Source organism: Cyprinodon tularosa, unplaced genomic scaffold (assembly GCF_016077235.1).
Source record: "Cyprinodon tularosa strain WSP-4 unplaced genomic scaffold, ASM1607723v1 ctg120, whole genome shotgun sequence".
Classification (NCBI taxonomy): Eukaryota; Metazoa; Chordata; class Actinopteri; order Cyprinodontiformes; family Cyprinodontidae; genus Cyprinodon; species Cyprinodon tularosa.
In genome coordinates, this window is record NW_024038004.1 from 3,521,493 (window position 1) to 3,537,500 (window position 16,008).

At 40.3% G+C, this 16,008-nt stretch overlaps 1 protein-coding gene across 4 annotated transcripts in view; it reads right to left on the bottom strand.

Moving 5' to 3' along the window:
- Positions 1-287: 287 nt before the first annotated feature.
- The window catches only part of LOC119775760 (SH2 domain-containing adapter protein F-like), a 19,578-nt gene continuing 3,857 nt past the window's right edge, over positions 288-16,008 (bottom strand). For 2 of the 4 annotated variants that reach the window (XM_038273832.1, XM_038273842.1), the window contains exons 2-8: positions 14,004-14,253; positions 13,731-13,832; positions 13,353-13,515; positions 4,566-4,823; positions 4,317-4,491; positions 4,010-4,129; positions 288-1,191 (exon numbers count right to left, since the gene is read on the bottom strand). In XM_038273832.1, the coding sequence (XP_038129760.1) occupies positions 1,005-1,191; positions 4,010-4,129; positions 4,317-4,491; positions 4,566-4,823; positions 13,353-13,515; positions 13,731-13,832; positions 14,004-14,253 (1,255 nt within the window). In that variant the 3' untranslated portion in view covers positions 288-1,004. The remainder of the gene's footprint in view (positions 1,192-4,009; positions 4,130-4,316; positions 4,492-4,565; positions 4,824-13,352; positions 13,516-13,730; positions 13,833-14,003; positions 14,254-16,008) is intronic. The other 2 variants (XM_038273850.1, XM_038273858.1) reach the window with 2 other exon arrangements.

Below are 16,008 nucleotides of genomic sequence, written 5' to 3' on the forward strand. Positions count from 1 at the left end.
GAAAATGTGGAAGAGCACGTAGGACGGCCTTACGTAAGCATATCACCAAAATGATTGACAGTTAGGAGGAACACTTATTTTGATGATCCACCTGGAAAAACAACAAAATGTTTATATATTTTATTTTTTCTATTTTGGTATAATTCCCACCCAAGGTGTTAAGAGTCGATACCCTCTAGTTAATAATTGATCGATTACTTAATTAGTTGATGATTTAATAATCGATTAATCATGATTAATCTGACTGTTTCAGCCCTAACAAAACCAAATTAAAGCAGCACATAAAAAACTGGAAAACAGAACACCTTTATTTGGAGCTTACATTTAGAACCGTATAAAATAGCACAGTAAATAAGCTACCAAAGCTTCTTTAACCACAAAGCCACCATCTTTCTGTATAACACTGTCGTAGTTACTTTGTTAACTAGTATTGCAGGAGTATGTAGTTTAGTGAACAACACGTGTTTATCCGACACATTGACACCTTGAAACAAGAACACTGAAGGGTTTATAGCTGCAACATTGCAGGACATTCACAAGCCTCTGGAAACCAAAGAGTTTGAGGAAGTAAAGGAAGCAACTGGTGTAGTGTCTTTAACAGATGCAACAAGGGCCATAACATTATTGCTTGAAACATTTCAGCTGAACTTTTGAAATGGAAGAAAAACAAAGAAAAATAGTGTTCATTGGCACAGTTACCTCCTCCAAAAACCCTAGACTGGTATATTTTAATCATCAGAATCAGGTTTCACTGCATGAGGAAATATACAGATCAACATGTGTTAAATAAATTCTTCTTTCTCAGAATCTCAAGACAACCTTCTTGGAAATAAAATGAAGATTTCATGCTGATACATAGAAAACATGGCACCAAATCACCTCTTCAAGGTAGTAACAGCAGGGTTGCAGTGGAAAAAATGCAATTAAACAGCAAGAAATGTGTAAATGCTGAGTAGACATTGCTTTTCAGTAGCACCAGGAGAAACAGAAAGAGTCTAACTGTATCAGAGGGTCTGCACAATGAGAGGGTACAGCAGGGACATGTGCTCAGCTCCTCTGATGGGCAGTTTGTGTGTAGTGTAGTAGTGGATGACCTCGGGGACAGTGGAGAAAGGAGGACTGTTTTCCCCGAGGACGTAACGGCCGTCAGCAGACTGAGTGAACTTCATGTGCATGAATCCTTTGCAACTCCTGGCACAAAGACAAACAGCGAGTCAGACAAGTCAAACCTGATGCTCCAACTTCGAACAACTTCACACAAGGATAACAGCATAATTAATACTAAACAGAAAACACATCAAGCACAAAAAGGAGGTAAAAGAAGTTTCAAATTAGTATATTATGGTGTAAAGATAATTTCACCAAAATCTACTCAGGGAACCATAAAAAAATAAGTATATAAAAAAGTCAAATATCCAAAGTCAGGTCAAATAATTTGTGCTTGTAAATCCAAGAGTGAAGTTCTAAATACACAAGGGTTTAACTGTTGGTGTAATACCACTGGCTTTAAGATTATACTTTTGCAACACATCAAATGTCGCTTGGGTCTTGTCGCGAACCAGTTTTGCTGGTATGCTTCTGCACCGCCGGTCTGGAATTTCTAGGGACGCACAGCAGTTTCCGCCCAAGCGCAAGGGGGAGCCTATTCGAGAACTCGTGAGAACTATAGCGGCTCTGGCGGGAATGTTTATATTCCAAAACAACCATGGCACGTCTGCAAGATATCACGGTCACGGAGATGGATTTAGTGTTGCCCAGACATTGAAGAGGAATAAGTTCTGTTAGTGGAGTTGGCAAGGCCGATTAACCTTTCGTCATAGTTGTCCATTGTAGTTGTTCCTCTGTTTTTAAAAATGTCACCCTGGCACTGAATTGTGAAGGACGACCACACAGACAGCCGGAAAGGCGTACCAAGGACCAATCACAGCTGCAACCGTAGTCAGGATTTTTTTGAGAGACAGATTTGACGGTTGCAGAAGATATGCGTCAAAACCATAAATTGGCCTTTAGTCCTTCTGCCGCTAATATCAAATCATGTTAAAATCATTAGATATCAGGCTTTTAGCTAGCAATGCGTACAGGTGTAATTTTACAGCCTTTACCAAAAATATTAGAAATTGTATGCCCTGTTTTTGGGATGTACGGCTTAAGCCGGGCATACACTGTGCAATATTTTTAATCGTTGCACAGAGCTACAGATCACACTGTACAACGAAACCCCAGGGTTTAAAAGTTCACAGCTCACGATGCATATTCTCATACTTTGTGGCCCGACTATCTGATGCAATCTACCGGCTCACACTGTACGTCTAAAAACATGGCTGAGCAAATGTGGCAACTATGGTCTGTCAGTTTTACAGAAAGAACTCCATTTTACTTGCATCCCGCCCATGCTTCTGCGTTTTCATCTGAGAGGAAGAAGAATCCTTGTTTGCAAATGCACACTGAGTGATTTGCCCATGATGGCTGACTGAATACCCCCACCCCCCAAAAGGCAAAGGCGAAAGATGTGATACACAAAGGTGTACACTCTATGAAACATTCCTAGCTAAAAACCTGTTAGATATACTTCTAAATAAAAAAAAATGTTTTTACACCCTCCTCATTAATTGGTTTAGTTTGGTTTATTAGGTCGTTTGTCAGGGATAAGGTACAAAAATAACAACAATTAAACTTGGATTAAATGCATTTCTTCAATGATTTCACAGGGGGAAACATCATGTCAAAATTCGTACTTAACGTAAGTTTTTTAGGAAAATCCGAGAAACCTCCTTAAGGGCTGGTTATACTCCTGCAGCAGTGTGTCGCAGTGAGCTTGCGCTAGACAGTTTTTGATTTATGCTCAATATTGAAGCGTGGTCTGCGCTATACGCTGTGGGTCTAGATACGGCCGAGGCGGTGAGGAAGTGGGGGCGAGTTTGTCTGACAACGGAGGGACATGAGGGCAAAAAATAGTGGGGATCAAGGTGGAAAAAGGGTCCCAGCCTTCTCGAGCACCACGCTCTACTAGCTGGTATAACTTCACGACTTGTTTTCCACAATTTCGGTCATAAAAACAAAACAAGCCGGCCTCCTGTCTGTGGCACTGTCTGCGGTCACCTACAATTTGGGAGAGGTGCAGCAGAGTGTGTGTAGAGGGGGCGGGGACATCTTTTTGTTCATTGCTACACCTACGCAGACGACCTGGTTTCGAAGTATAAATCAGCCTTTACCCTACACCCAGACCCCATATCTATATATATATAGATATATATATATCTATATATATATCTATATATCTATATATATATATAAAAGGATGTTCTCAGAGAATCACAAAGGAAGCGTTGCAGGGATACTTGTTTTGTACAAAACACAACAGTCGTCTATATCCAAAGACATTTTGTATAAAGGGATGACATATTTGCCTCAGGAGTGACAACAAGTGGGGGGATGTTTGTATTGTTGTGAGGGAGCCCAAGGCTGCCTTTCATTAGACCAGCTATGAACATTTTTTTTTTATCTGTGTATGAAGCTGTTGCTGTTATCAATCAAATCCTCATGTTATTTCCTCAAAAGTATTTATCTCACACTCAATGTAGGAGATAAATGACTGGCAAGGATGCCTTAATTAAAAAAAGTAGATGTTGCAATTTAGAGCTCGTCGGTTGTCGAGTTTGTGCTGACTCCATATATGGCCTTTTTTGTATTCTGTACCACATTAGTACACTAATAATAGCATCCTACTTTTCAAGTGTTTTTAGCTATTGGGCCTCATTTAGATTAAAAAACCTAAGTGGGAGAAATTTGATCAAACAGGCAAAAAAAAACTGCACCTTCTTCTCATCTCCACTGCTGAAGAATATTAAGTCCATAGCAAAAAAAAAAACAAAACAAAAAAAACACTTAAACCCAAAGTCTCCAGGAACTGACAAACACCAGTTGCATTTCTCATGCGACATTTTATTAAAATCAAATTCCATTTTGGTTCATTAGCTCTATTAAAAAAATAATAGGGTTAATTCTCTACCTGAGTGATAAGGAGTAGTCATTCTGGCTGCTCTGGCTTTTCCTCACCAGGTATGAACTCTCTTTGCACAGAGTCAACAGAGACTCAGCCTCTGAGCGGCCCAGGGCTCCATGGTACCACCTGCAGGGAACAAAAAAGGAAAAATACACATAAAGATGTCATTGCTTTGCAAAAACGTACATCTATCGCAAAAGTTTAAGATGTTAAACAACATCAAAAACTGCTGGACATTCCAGATACACTTAAAACGAATGAATGGTGGAAACATTGTCAGTGTGAATTAACAGAGTTGTAAATGTCAACTTACACCTGCTTCTCCAGGGGCAGGGATGGATCCACCCTCTCCCCCAGCAGAGGAGGAGTGTCACCGACAAGACGGAGTGTAGCTGCATCACAGGCTGTTGATGCAGAGCCAGCTTTGGTAGACCGTGTGTGTTCCGACTGAGCCCGGGAGCGTTCCCTCTCTGCTCCTTCAAACTGAACTACAGACAGAGAGCAAAAAAAATGTTATCCTACTGAATAAATATATTTGCAGCCCGTAGATTTTGCAGTTTACCTGCGAGAGCTTTAGAGATGTTGTCTTTCTTCCACTCCCACGGCTGGTCATACTCATCCGCTGGCCTCTCGTCGTCCTGAGGCAGCCGGCTCTCCCTGCTGTCAATCCAGCCGGGTCCAGCGTCGGTTTTCTGCATCTGCTGCTGTGCTCCTGGAGCGGCTCGCTGGAGGTGACGGCTCTTTTCCTCGTAGGGGTTATCATACAACTGAACAGCATCTCCACTTGGAGACCTGGTAGCCATCACGCTGTGTTGCAGATCTGCACATTGATTGGAGAAGTAACAACTCTGCAAAATTCAAACCTCAAGCAGTTTTACAGAGTCAGAATTCCTGAGGTTTTCCAAACTTAACCATACCAGTACAAATCTTTTGTCTATTTGTATTAATATCAATACATATACCATCGGCTGGTATTGAGTCCTTTGAGTTTATAGAATCAGTTTCTTCTGTAATAGGGCTCGGGATCTGCGTTGCATTGTGGGACGTGGCGGCCATATTGAGGGCTACGCGAACGTAAACATAGCCAAGAGACGTAAGCTGCGTCTCAATTCGCAGGCTGCGTACTTCCGAGGACGCAGCCTACCTAACCTCCGGAGGACCCAGGCTTGGTAGGCTGCTCCGGAGGATCCTCAGCCGTTGGTAAATGGGACGGTCTAGCCTTTGGAGCACTTCCTGGTTGCGACACGACGTCATCACGTTTACCCCAAAAACAGCGCGAAATAAAATCCGATAGCTCGAGAAATACGGAAAGAAACAACAACAAAATAGATATGGACATTTTTATTTCTTTTATTTACTTGTTATTGGAGGAGGAGAGTGGTCTTGACGGCTTCGGCGGCAGCAAAACCGGCGACGGATTTTTCTCAGGCTGGCAGAGCACAGTGGAGAGGTAAGATAATGATCAGAATATACCAGTTATTAAACAAACGCTTGTCAGCAGATTGATGAATAGGTTTAAATATCAAATTTTATATTTATTTGTAAGTTTGTAATTTATGTGTTTGTAACTTTAGTAATTTGAATTGAATAGTTAAATGTGTACAAACCCTGTAAATAACTGACTTAAATAACTACTTTCACCATTACTAATGTTGTGTTGAGAAGCCAAACTGTTGAGAAATAAATCCTTTTTTGTCTAAATTGTTATCCCCTTGCTGCCTGATTTTATTTGCAAATATATATAAAAAAAACAAAATATAAAAACGAAAAAATAAGTTAAATAGTGGATCTAGATGAAGTAAAATTTAATTTCTAATAAATCATGTAATAAAGATAATGAAAAAAAGATAGATGACTAAATAAAAGTAAATATTTTTGTCTTTCTTTTCCTACAGTTCATAACAGCATGTGCTGTCCTGCACAACATCTGCCTGGGAGCCGGTGTCATCACTGCCCCAGAGGATGAGGAAGGGGAGAACGTGTTGGAGGCAGTCAGTGGTGCTCCATGGCGGGACCAGCTGTCTGCCGAGGTGTCTGCTCTGGAGGAGGGTCTACCGGACCACCGTTAGATTTAGATGGCAAGTAGAATCACATTTTAGCTGTTCTTATTTCAGGGTTATGAAAACAGTTTTAGTAAAGTCATTATTTTCTGCGTCTTTTTAAACTTTTTTAGTAACATGGCAGCCGTCAGTTGGATCAGCCCTGCAAACCCTGATGGACGATGTGGTGAACAGTGGAGAGAGGCAACCCCCACCCCCCAGATGATGTCCCACTCAGTCAGAAGACTCCAAGGTCATCTGTGTGGCATCCCATCCAGTCCAGCAGCACCACCAGGGACTCCTGCTCAGTCACAATTGTATATATATATGTTCTCTAGTAATATTTTTTTTCTATCTTCTGTAAATAGTTGTAGTATTTAATTTTAAAATCTAATGTCAATAGTTAAAAATGTTTTTAATAGTTTATTGTAAATACTTGCTTCTCTAAAAATAAACTGATGTCACTGAGAAGCTGTTTTAAGTTTACTTAAATTATAAAGAAGTGATGAAACAGATAATGTAAAAAGGTTAAAAGACTTTAAGAACACACAGACAACAATAACTTTTATAAAAAATTTAATTTAATAACAGCAACACAGAACCTCAACTTGTTAAAAAAAAAACACCAAAAAAATAATAACTGTCCACCATCCTCTCCAATAAATTAAATAATCTGTCCATCCTTTCCCACCTTCCTCTGCCATCTCATATCCTCCCTGATTAAATCCACCAACTCGTCACTCCTTCTTCTCTTCCTCCTTTCCCTCCTCTCTCATCCTCATTCTCTTCCTCATCGTCACCCTGATGCTGCCCAGCCTCTGCAGCACCTGGCCCTGGTGTGTCCTCAGGGATGGAGGCAATTAGGACAGGTGGGGCAACAGAGGGCCTCTGTCCTAATACCTCATCCATTAGGGGCAAACCAGGGCCAGGTGGCAGCAGTAGGGTTCCCACTGACCCCCTGCCCTGGATCTTTGCATTCCTAAAGTAGAGGAAAACTATTTGTATCAACAGATGCCAGAAAAAAGGAAGGTTTCATGATTTGGATGGATTAATGAAATTCTACAGAAAAAGACTTTGGAATGGTAACCTGGAGATTACTTTTTTAAGCTTACTCAAAGTGTAAATTAACATGAATATAGTAAATGTAGGATGTAATTTCCCTACAAACACACACACACACATATATATATATATATATTAGTGCTGTCAAAATTATCGCGTTATTATCGCGTTAACGCGAGGCCATTTTAACGGCGATAATTTTTTTAACGTGAGATTAACGCTATGTGGTTTTATGGTACAATTTTCCAAGTACATCCCGCTGCAGCCTGCGGAAAGGCGGGGCTATTTTCCCCCAGTCTATGCATTTCTCATAGGCTTCGAGAGCGGAGAGCTCCTCAAGGGAAAAAGACGCTCATACACTGGGTGACGCTAGTGCCTTTTCTTTAAGCCCCACCACCAACAAACAAGTTGAGTGTCTGGTAACTAGTAGCAACCTGAAATACGCTGAGAAAACAGATTACTGAGGTGAAATGGAATCTGGTACGGCACTAATGCTGTCTTGTGTACGCCACAGGTCGGTATCGTGTGTGTGTGTGTGTGTGTGTGTGTGTGGGTGGGTGTGTGTGTGTTCTCATTTTTGTTAAGAGGCTGAAAAGTAACTTTCTAGAGCATAGACTACCTCCATCTAGTGATGTCGGTCTATTGATTTTGATGTATTGATTGAAAATTGTTCATTATTATCTTGGTTAATTAACATCTAATGTTAACTGTACTACATTTTATAGCAGTAGGGTAAAATGCTTGTCTTTGTTCAAAAGACTGTATTAACTGTAAAGACTGTCTTTTACATCAGCCTGTTTTCAGGGCCTTTTTTTTTGGCTACATATTTGTTATTTTTTGCTACATGCCTCCCCATCTTCTTGCCATATGTTTCTATGGCATAAATCAGTGTCTGTGACCTGTTTTCATTTTAAAAAAAGAACATTGGCACAAACCTAGCCTGTATGTATTTTTTGTATGTCATCAAGAGTATTTAAATGATTTTCAATCAGAAAAAAAATTTGCGATTAAAATGCGATTAATCGCGAGTTAACTCAGGCATTGATGCGATTAATCACGATTAAAAAAATTTAATCGATTGACAGCACTAATATATATATATATATATATATAAATATATATATATATATATATGTGTGTGTGTGTTTCATTACATTATCCAAACCTGAACATACTTTGTATTTTTTTTTAAGTTGTCCCACACAAGGATCACTTCTATCACAAATATGAGATTTACAAAAAGTGGCATCTGAGCATCATTTGTTGTGATCAAAAGATTATATTTGTACGTTGGTGTTTGAACAGGACTTATTTTAACTTGTGTGACTTTTACATAGAAATGCAACATGTAGATGGAATTCTGCCTCAACTCTTCGCTCCATCCGACTGCAGCAGTATCTTTGGCCCCGATGATAAGCGGGTCATTTATCCACTCCTCTGTCTGCTGCCTGGAACAAAATGACATGTAAAGCATATTTCTGTTAAGTCAACAGTCAAAATAACTGTTCTGTATAATTACGCCGGTATTGTTCTTCAAGTGAATTATACTTTAAACCGTATTATACTGTACTGTAAATTAACTATACATTATTGAGTATTAAAACAAAACGTTTGCAGTATTGACAGCCTAGTACAGCTGGACTACTGTTATTTCTTCAGCTGCATTAAGCTTTAACAGCTCTAATCCTTTGTAATAAAGTTTGAGAATAAATAGATCCGATTAGTGAGGGATACGGCTATCAGTACTGTAAGATGTATGTTAAAATAAAAAATAGTGACATTTGTATGAAGGCTTTTAATTGTTGATGAACATCACGTATCAACAGGTTAGATCTTAGCTTTAGCTGCTCCTACACATCCCGGTGGCTCCGTTACCGTCATGTATTTTAATAGATGTTCATAAAAAAACCAAAAAAACAAACTACTTACATTTAAAGGTGTTCTCCACACTACTGCTGGCGCTGCTGCTGCTTTCGGTTGTCCGTAATTTGAAGAAAATCCGACTTTCTTCTTCTTCAACTACTAAAAAAAAAAATTTTTGCCAAATGGGACGGCCTCCGCGCAGCGTTGTGACGTCAACGGCCTCAAAATGCGTCCTACCAAGTACGCAGCCTGCGAATTGAGACGCAGCCGTAGAAGTAGAGAGAAAAAATATGTTAAAATCCCGAAAAGGATCTGGAATTTACCGGGACACATTAAATAGAGAAGCCACGGACCGGTATGTTGACAAAATCAGCATTATTAATAATTTGGATCCATATGAAGTTCCAAACAATGAGTGGAGCACCGATGAGTGAGCGCCTATACTCCAAAACTGTTCCTAAGCTACAAGTCCTTGGAGTCTCATATGCAGTTCATGAATGGATGGGTTCAGGAGCTGCAGATCATAAAGCCAGCAAACAGTGGGAACACAGTAATCCATACAAAGGTAAGCTGTGCTCAGACAGGCTCTGGAACCTGCTAGTTTATTAACTGCTAACTGCTAGTGCTAACAACCAATCACGCATGTAATGTACTTTTAACTAGCTGCTATGTGTTTCGAATGGTGTGGGTTAGTAACGTTAACTGCCAACCCTCCCCAAACCCTCCAGGTTTCTCATGTATTTGAGCCTTTTACCGCTGCCGTTTTTATTATTTTCCCATAAAAGATCCCAACCTTGAAGGAAATAAACAATGTAGGCTATACAATAAAACCGTGCATCTTTAACTTACAAGAATAAAAATGCAGAGAACACACTCTCATTGACATCGGGATACTGTGGAAAGCTATGTTCGGTCGTCTTACAGCCGCGATCCAAGCTAGCCGACGACTATTTATCTCTGACACTTGGTCTCCGTGGCTGCGCCTCCAGGCAGAAAAGCGGTGGAAAGTTAACCCATTTTCTATGTTTTTCCCATGGCGATCATGTGTTGCGCTGTTACAGCCCACAATACAGCAACGGTTTACCATGGTTGAAATCAAGTTAAAGTGAAATTAATCAAATTAAAACACGGCTGAGAGGGAGTACAGTATGCGGTAGTCATAGGCAGTAGTCTGAGCAGCGGTAAAAGAGGCCTTCAAGATGGCGGCGACACAAAGTGCTTACGTCATGACAACCAAGCCCTATTCGCCCCTTGCTAAGGCCCGTCCCCATGGTTACTGTTGCTATGCCAGTTGAGGATGGCCTCTTGCATATTTTTAATGGATTTCATAGTGATTTCAGTGAAAGATGTTCCGAAGAAAGCAGTTTCAAATTTTTTAACAATGTCTCGGAAATATCGGAGAAGAACAGACAGGAAGGACTGCATTCTGCATGCAAAAAATACGATAACAACATAATTTGCCAGCGGAGTAATGTTGAGGACATAAAAATTAAAGGAAGGGCTCAATGTTCATACTGCAAGACTCAGCCACCAAGTAATAACAAAGTTCTTGATTTGCGAGGTAAGGAAAGTAAGTTATTTCATTGTAATCCAACTTTCTGCTTTGAGGCAGAACGCTAATATGAGCTTTACTGGCTGTTATGCTAGCCGCCTTCTTAATGCCGTTTTTGTTTTTGTCGCGCACCGAGATATTGTCCACATATTGTGGATTGGTTCAATACGCTGGATCTTATCATAGCACACAAAAAAACCCTGTGAAAACCGGTAGTAGTTTGCCACTAAAGTGGCACAAACCAAGAGAAGCCAAATTAAATCCTGTGCATTAACGGTGTTTGTCACAAAGGCAAAATAAGCATGCAAAAGGAGACCCGTTAACTGTCACTACACAGGCAGCAGGTAAATGTAATATTACAGACAGGTGTGTAAATGCTTGATTTATTACCAGTCTTCCACATTAGTTAATCTATATTTGACAGTTATGCAGGTTTTTCTTGGGTTTCGGAAAGGGGAAAAATTTCAAAGTCTCCTGAACGTTGGGGGGCGACAGTGGCGTTGGATGTAGGAGTTTGCCCTGAAATCAAGGATTGTCGGTTCAAGCCCCAACTCCGCCTTTCAGTGTCGTGTCCTTGGGCAAGACATTTCACCTGCATTGTCTACTGATGGTGGTCAGAGGGCCCGGTGGCGCCAGTGTACAGCAGCCCCGCTTCTGTCAGTGAGCCCCAGGGAAAGCTGTGGCTACAATGTAGCTTGCCACCATCAGTGTGTGCGTGAATGGGTGAATGAATGCAACCAGTTTGCACATCTTATTTTTTTCAGGCTCAACTGTAGTACGTCAAGCTGCTAGTGTTTTGCACATCAGCTTGATTACGGAAGAAAATATTTTTCTCTTGTTCACCAACGCTGCTCTTTTTTGTTCCCCCTTTATTCAGATCAGATTTGTGGGATACAGGACTAATTATGTCTCCCTTCTGAGATAAAACATCTAGGCTGTGTTGGTATATCACAGGAGCCTTTACAATCCAAATAGAAATTTTGGACTTCAGTCCAGCTAATAAAGCTTTTATAGAGCCGCAAACTTGACCCTTTGAAAAAAAAAAAACAATAACTTATATTTAATAGATATATAGCATAGAAAATGTTGGCCTTTTTTATTAACCACAGTGCCATTTAAAATTTTAGGTGTTAAAATGAAAAAAAAAAAGTGAACAAATATATTTTCAATAAAAGAAAAGTTCCCACATGATTATAATTCTGTTATATTTAGAAGCACTTTTGAAATTCAATGCAAGTAGTCAACAGAAAAAATGCTAAAGCATGCACTTGTTAGCATATTTAGATTTCAAAATTAGCCAAAGTGATTGAGAGTTATTGTTTAATGTCTAAGGAGCCACAGGTTGCAGACCTTTGGTCTATCATGTAAAATATTTAATAGAAACCAAAGCCTTTAACAATTCTAGTTGTAACATAACATGTCTCAGTATAAACATTATTATCTTGAATCCCTGACAGGTTTTTGTCTACTCATTCCATAAATATACACTCACCGGCCACTTTATTAGGTACACCTGTCCAACTGCTCATTAACACTTAATTTCTAAGCAGCCAATCACATGGCGGCAACGCAGTGCATTTAGGCATGTAGGCATGGTCAAGACAATCTCCTGCAGTTCAAACTGAGCATCAGTATGGGGAAGAAAGGTGATTTGAGTGACTTTGAACGTGGCATGATTGTTGGTGCCAGAAGGGCTGGTCTGAGTATTTCAGAAACTGCTGATCTACTGGGATTTTCACGCACAACCATCTCTAGGGTTTACAGAGAATGGTCCGAAAAAGAAAAAACATCCAACATCGGAAATGCCTCGTTGATGCCAAAGGTCAGATTAGAATGGCCAGACTGGTTCGAGCTGATAGAAGGGCAACAGTGACTCAAATAACCACCCGTTACAACCAAGGTGGGCAGAAGAGCATCTCTGAACGCACAGTACGTCGAACTTTGAGGCAGATGGGCTACAGCAGCAGAAGACCACACCGGGTGCCACTCCTTTCAGCTAAGAACAGGAAACTGAGGCTACAATTTGCACAAGCTCATCGAAATTGGACAATAGAAGATTGGAAAAACGTTGCCTGGTCTGATGACTCTCGATTTCTGCTGTGACATTCGGATGGTAGGGTCAGAATTTGGCGTCTACAACATGAAAGCATGGATCCATCCTGCCTTGTATCAACGGTTCAGGCTGGTGGTGGTGGTGTCATGGTGTGGGGAATATTTTCTTGGCACTCTTTGAGCTCCTTGGTACCAATTGAGCATCGTTGCAACGCCACAGCCTACCTGAGTATTGTTGCTGACCATGTCCATCCCTATATGACCACAATGCACCCAACTTCTGATGGCTACTTTCAGCAGGATAATGCGCCATGTCATAAAGCTGGAATAATCTCAGACTGGTTTCTTGAATATGACAATGAGTTCACTGTACTCAAATGGCCTCCACAGTCACCAGATCTCAAGCCAATAGAGCATCTTTGGGATGTGGTGGAACGGCAGATTCGCATCATGGATGTGCAGCCGACAAATCTGCGGCAACTGTGTGATGCCATCATGTCAATATGGACCAAACACCCTGAGGAATGCTTCCAGCACCTTGTTGAACCTATGCCACGAAGAAATGAGGCAGTTCTGAAGGCAAAAGGGGGTCCAACCCGTTACTAGCATGGGGTACCTAATAAAGTGGCCGGTGAGTGTATATTAGATCTTTTAACAGAAGTTTTACAGGTTTTAGGAAAATCTCATGTTTTCAATATTTCTTAGGATTTGACAAAAAAATTTCACTTTAATTTAGAGATAAAAACCTACATTACTTCAGACAAAGAGAGTAACACTGAACCTGCAATAATCCTCTGGGCCTCGAACGGCTCCATGTAGCTGCAGCAGTCTGTTGGTGACGATTTCAGCTCCCTGTTCGGTTTGGCTCTTGGGTCTGGACGTGCATCAAAGGGATCAGAGTAATCGGTTTCACCATCTGATGCTGCTGGGGCAGAAGGAACCACCTTTGTGGGGAGTCAGTCCAAGCATGGCACATATCAGTGTTACAAAATAGAGGGAACGTGTAAGTTAAGGAAGACAATGAGAGCCGTTCCAGAGAAGATATGGGAATGAATGGAAAAAAATAGGTAAGGGAATAAGAGGTGAAGGGAGAAAAAAAGAAAAGAAATAGAAAAAAAAGAAAAAGAATGAAGCATAACTGAAAAAGTTAAATGCTTACAGGCTCTTTGTGAACAGTCACTGGACTGAGAGGAATTTTACAGCGGCCAAATTCCTGAGAGTCCACTTTAATTAGTCTGTGTTTTGGAGACACAACTTTCACCTGAATATAAATGAAAATAAATAAAAGAAAATTACGGTGTAGGTTTTTAGAAAAAAAAAGGACATAAAAAAAATCTCAGTGTAAACAATCAAAAAGAAGAGTTAAAAGATGCGATGCTTTTAAAAAAACAAACCGAGCTTATGCACAGACACCGAGGTGCTGACATCCTACCTCTACACAGTCAGACAGCACAGAACCAAACGCAGGGAAAGAGGGGAGGCTCACAGTCGTGCTACAAGAGCTAAATCCGCCATTCTGATGCTCCTTATCAGAGTGTTGGTAGGGATCCTCAAAATCCCGCTCCTTCTGAGCTCTGTAGGCCCTTAGTATCTCACTCTCAGTGTAATCTGGCCTGGGGGGCTGCGGAGGATCACGCCTGCTGCCTAGGTTTAAATAATCCTTCAACCACTTTGCCATGGATCTGTGGATAAAAGAGGGGAATGATAACAATGGAAACAGTGGAATATCAAAAGATGTCATATCACTAACATATTTTCATGGCTTGTATCTATTGGTAAGGCTTTGCTTCTATGCTTAAAGTTAGTTTTAATAACAAAAAGTTAAGTCAGAAATCACTGCCTTCCCACACTGTCTCCACTTGCATCTGAGGCCTAACAGCAACATTCCTTCTTTTTATAAAAAACTTTGACTTCAAAGCTTATTTCCACTGGGGAAAAGAAAGAAAATTAAGAAATTAACCTTTTACATCTTGCAAAATGTGCAATAGAATGATGCTGCGCCCCAAAATGTCCGAAAAATGCTTCTGCAACTAAAAATTAAGCTTTCTGAGATAAGGCGATCCTATCTGGGGATGAGGTCAGCAATCTTTTTTTTTTTAAAGCAAGGCGGTATTCTAGGAAATTATCTATATGCAGATAATGTTGTGCTGCGACAGTGTTGCAAGCTGTACCCAAAATAATACACTGGCTTGTTGTTGCATACATACTGTTCACATAGTTCTTTTTACAGCACTTCAAGATGGATCAATAAAAAAAACAACTGAGTTTCAACTGAGAGTTTAAGCTGTTTTACAAATAAAAAAAGCAGAAATCTCAGCATGGACATATATCCATATTTGGAGCATTAACTTTACTCAAGCATAGTTGTAACAAGTGTTGAGTTGACTATTTTTTAAATGTGCCATATTTGAGTGCCCCTGCAGGACACCGTAGACATACAAACAGCCATAACCACAACTATATTAGACAAAGAAGTGATTAATGCAAACCTAATGATGTTTTCTAAATAGCGGACGAGGAGTTTATCAGCCTATGAATTGAGAAAAACAAAAGTTTTAATGGCTGCTGCAGTCAAGATCTGAATAAATGATAGCAAACAGATTCTCAGAATTTTGATTGAATTTCTGGTTGTAAACCACACACACACACACACACACATGCATATATATAGATTAGGGATGGGACGATTTATGAAAACCATCCGAACTGTTCAGTTCGACTGTCTCGGTTCGGTTCACGTGTGTTGCGTTCGGTTCATGCGCTGCTCCTTTTTCTCATAGGCAAAGTGTGTACACTCCAGAGCAGAAGGTGGCGGTACTGCGACCAAAGCCAACCACCAGTAGTAAACAAGAAGAAGAAGCGTAGCCGCGTAGCCGGGTGTAGCAGAAAAAAATCAGTTGTTGTGGAGAATTATGTGGGTATGGCAAGTGGGAAAGAACAGAAGTTGGAAGACGCGCCAGCAGCACTTTATAGGTCTGCTGTATGGGACCGCTTTGCATTTAGAGTGACCTACGATGACGGCGGAAAGAAAGTTGTGGAGACATAATAGATTTTCGTAACAATCAACATATACCGAACCGAACCGAAAACCGTGACCACGAACCGTGAACTGAACCGTGGATACATACATATTATGTATATATATATATATATATATATATATATATATATATATATATATATATATATATATATATACATACATATATACATACATATATATATATATACATACATATATATTAGTGCTGTCAAAACTATCGCGTTATTATCGCGTTAACGCGAGGCCATTTTAACGGCGATAATTTTTTTAACGTGAGATTAACGCTATGTGGTTTTATGGTACAATTTTCCAAGTACATCCCGCTGCAGCCTGCGGGAAGGCGGGGCTATTTTCCCCCAGTGTATGCATTTCTCATAGGCTTCGAGAGCGGACC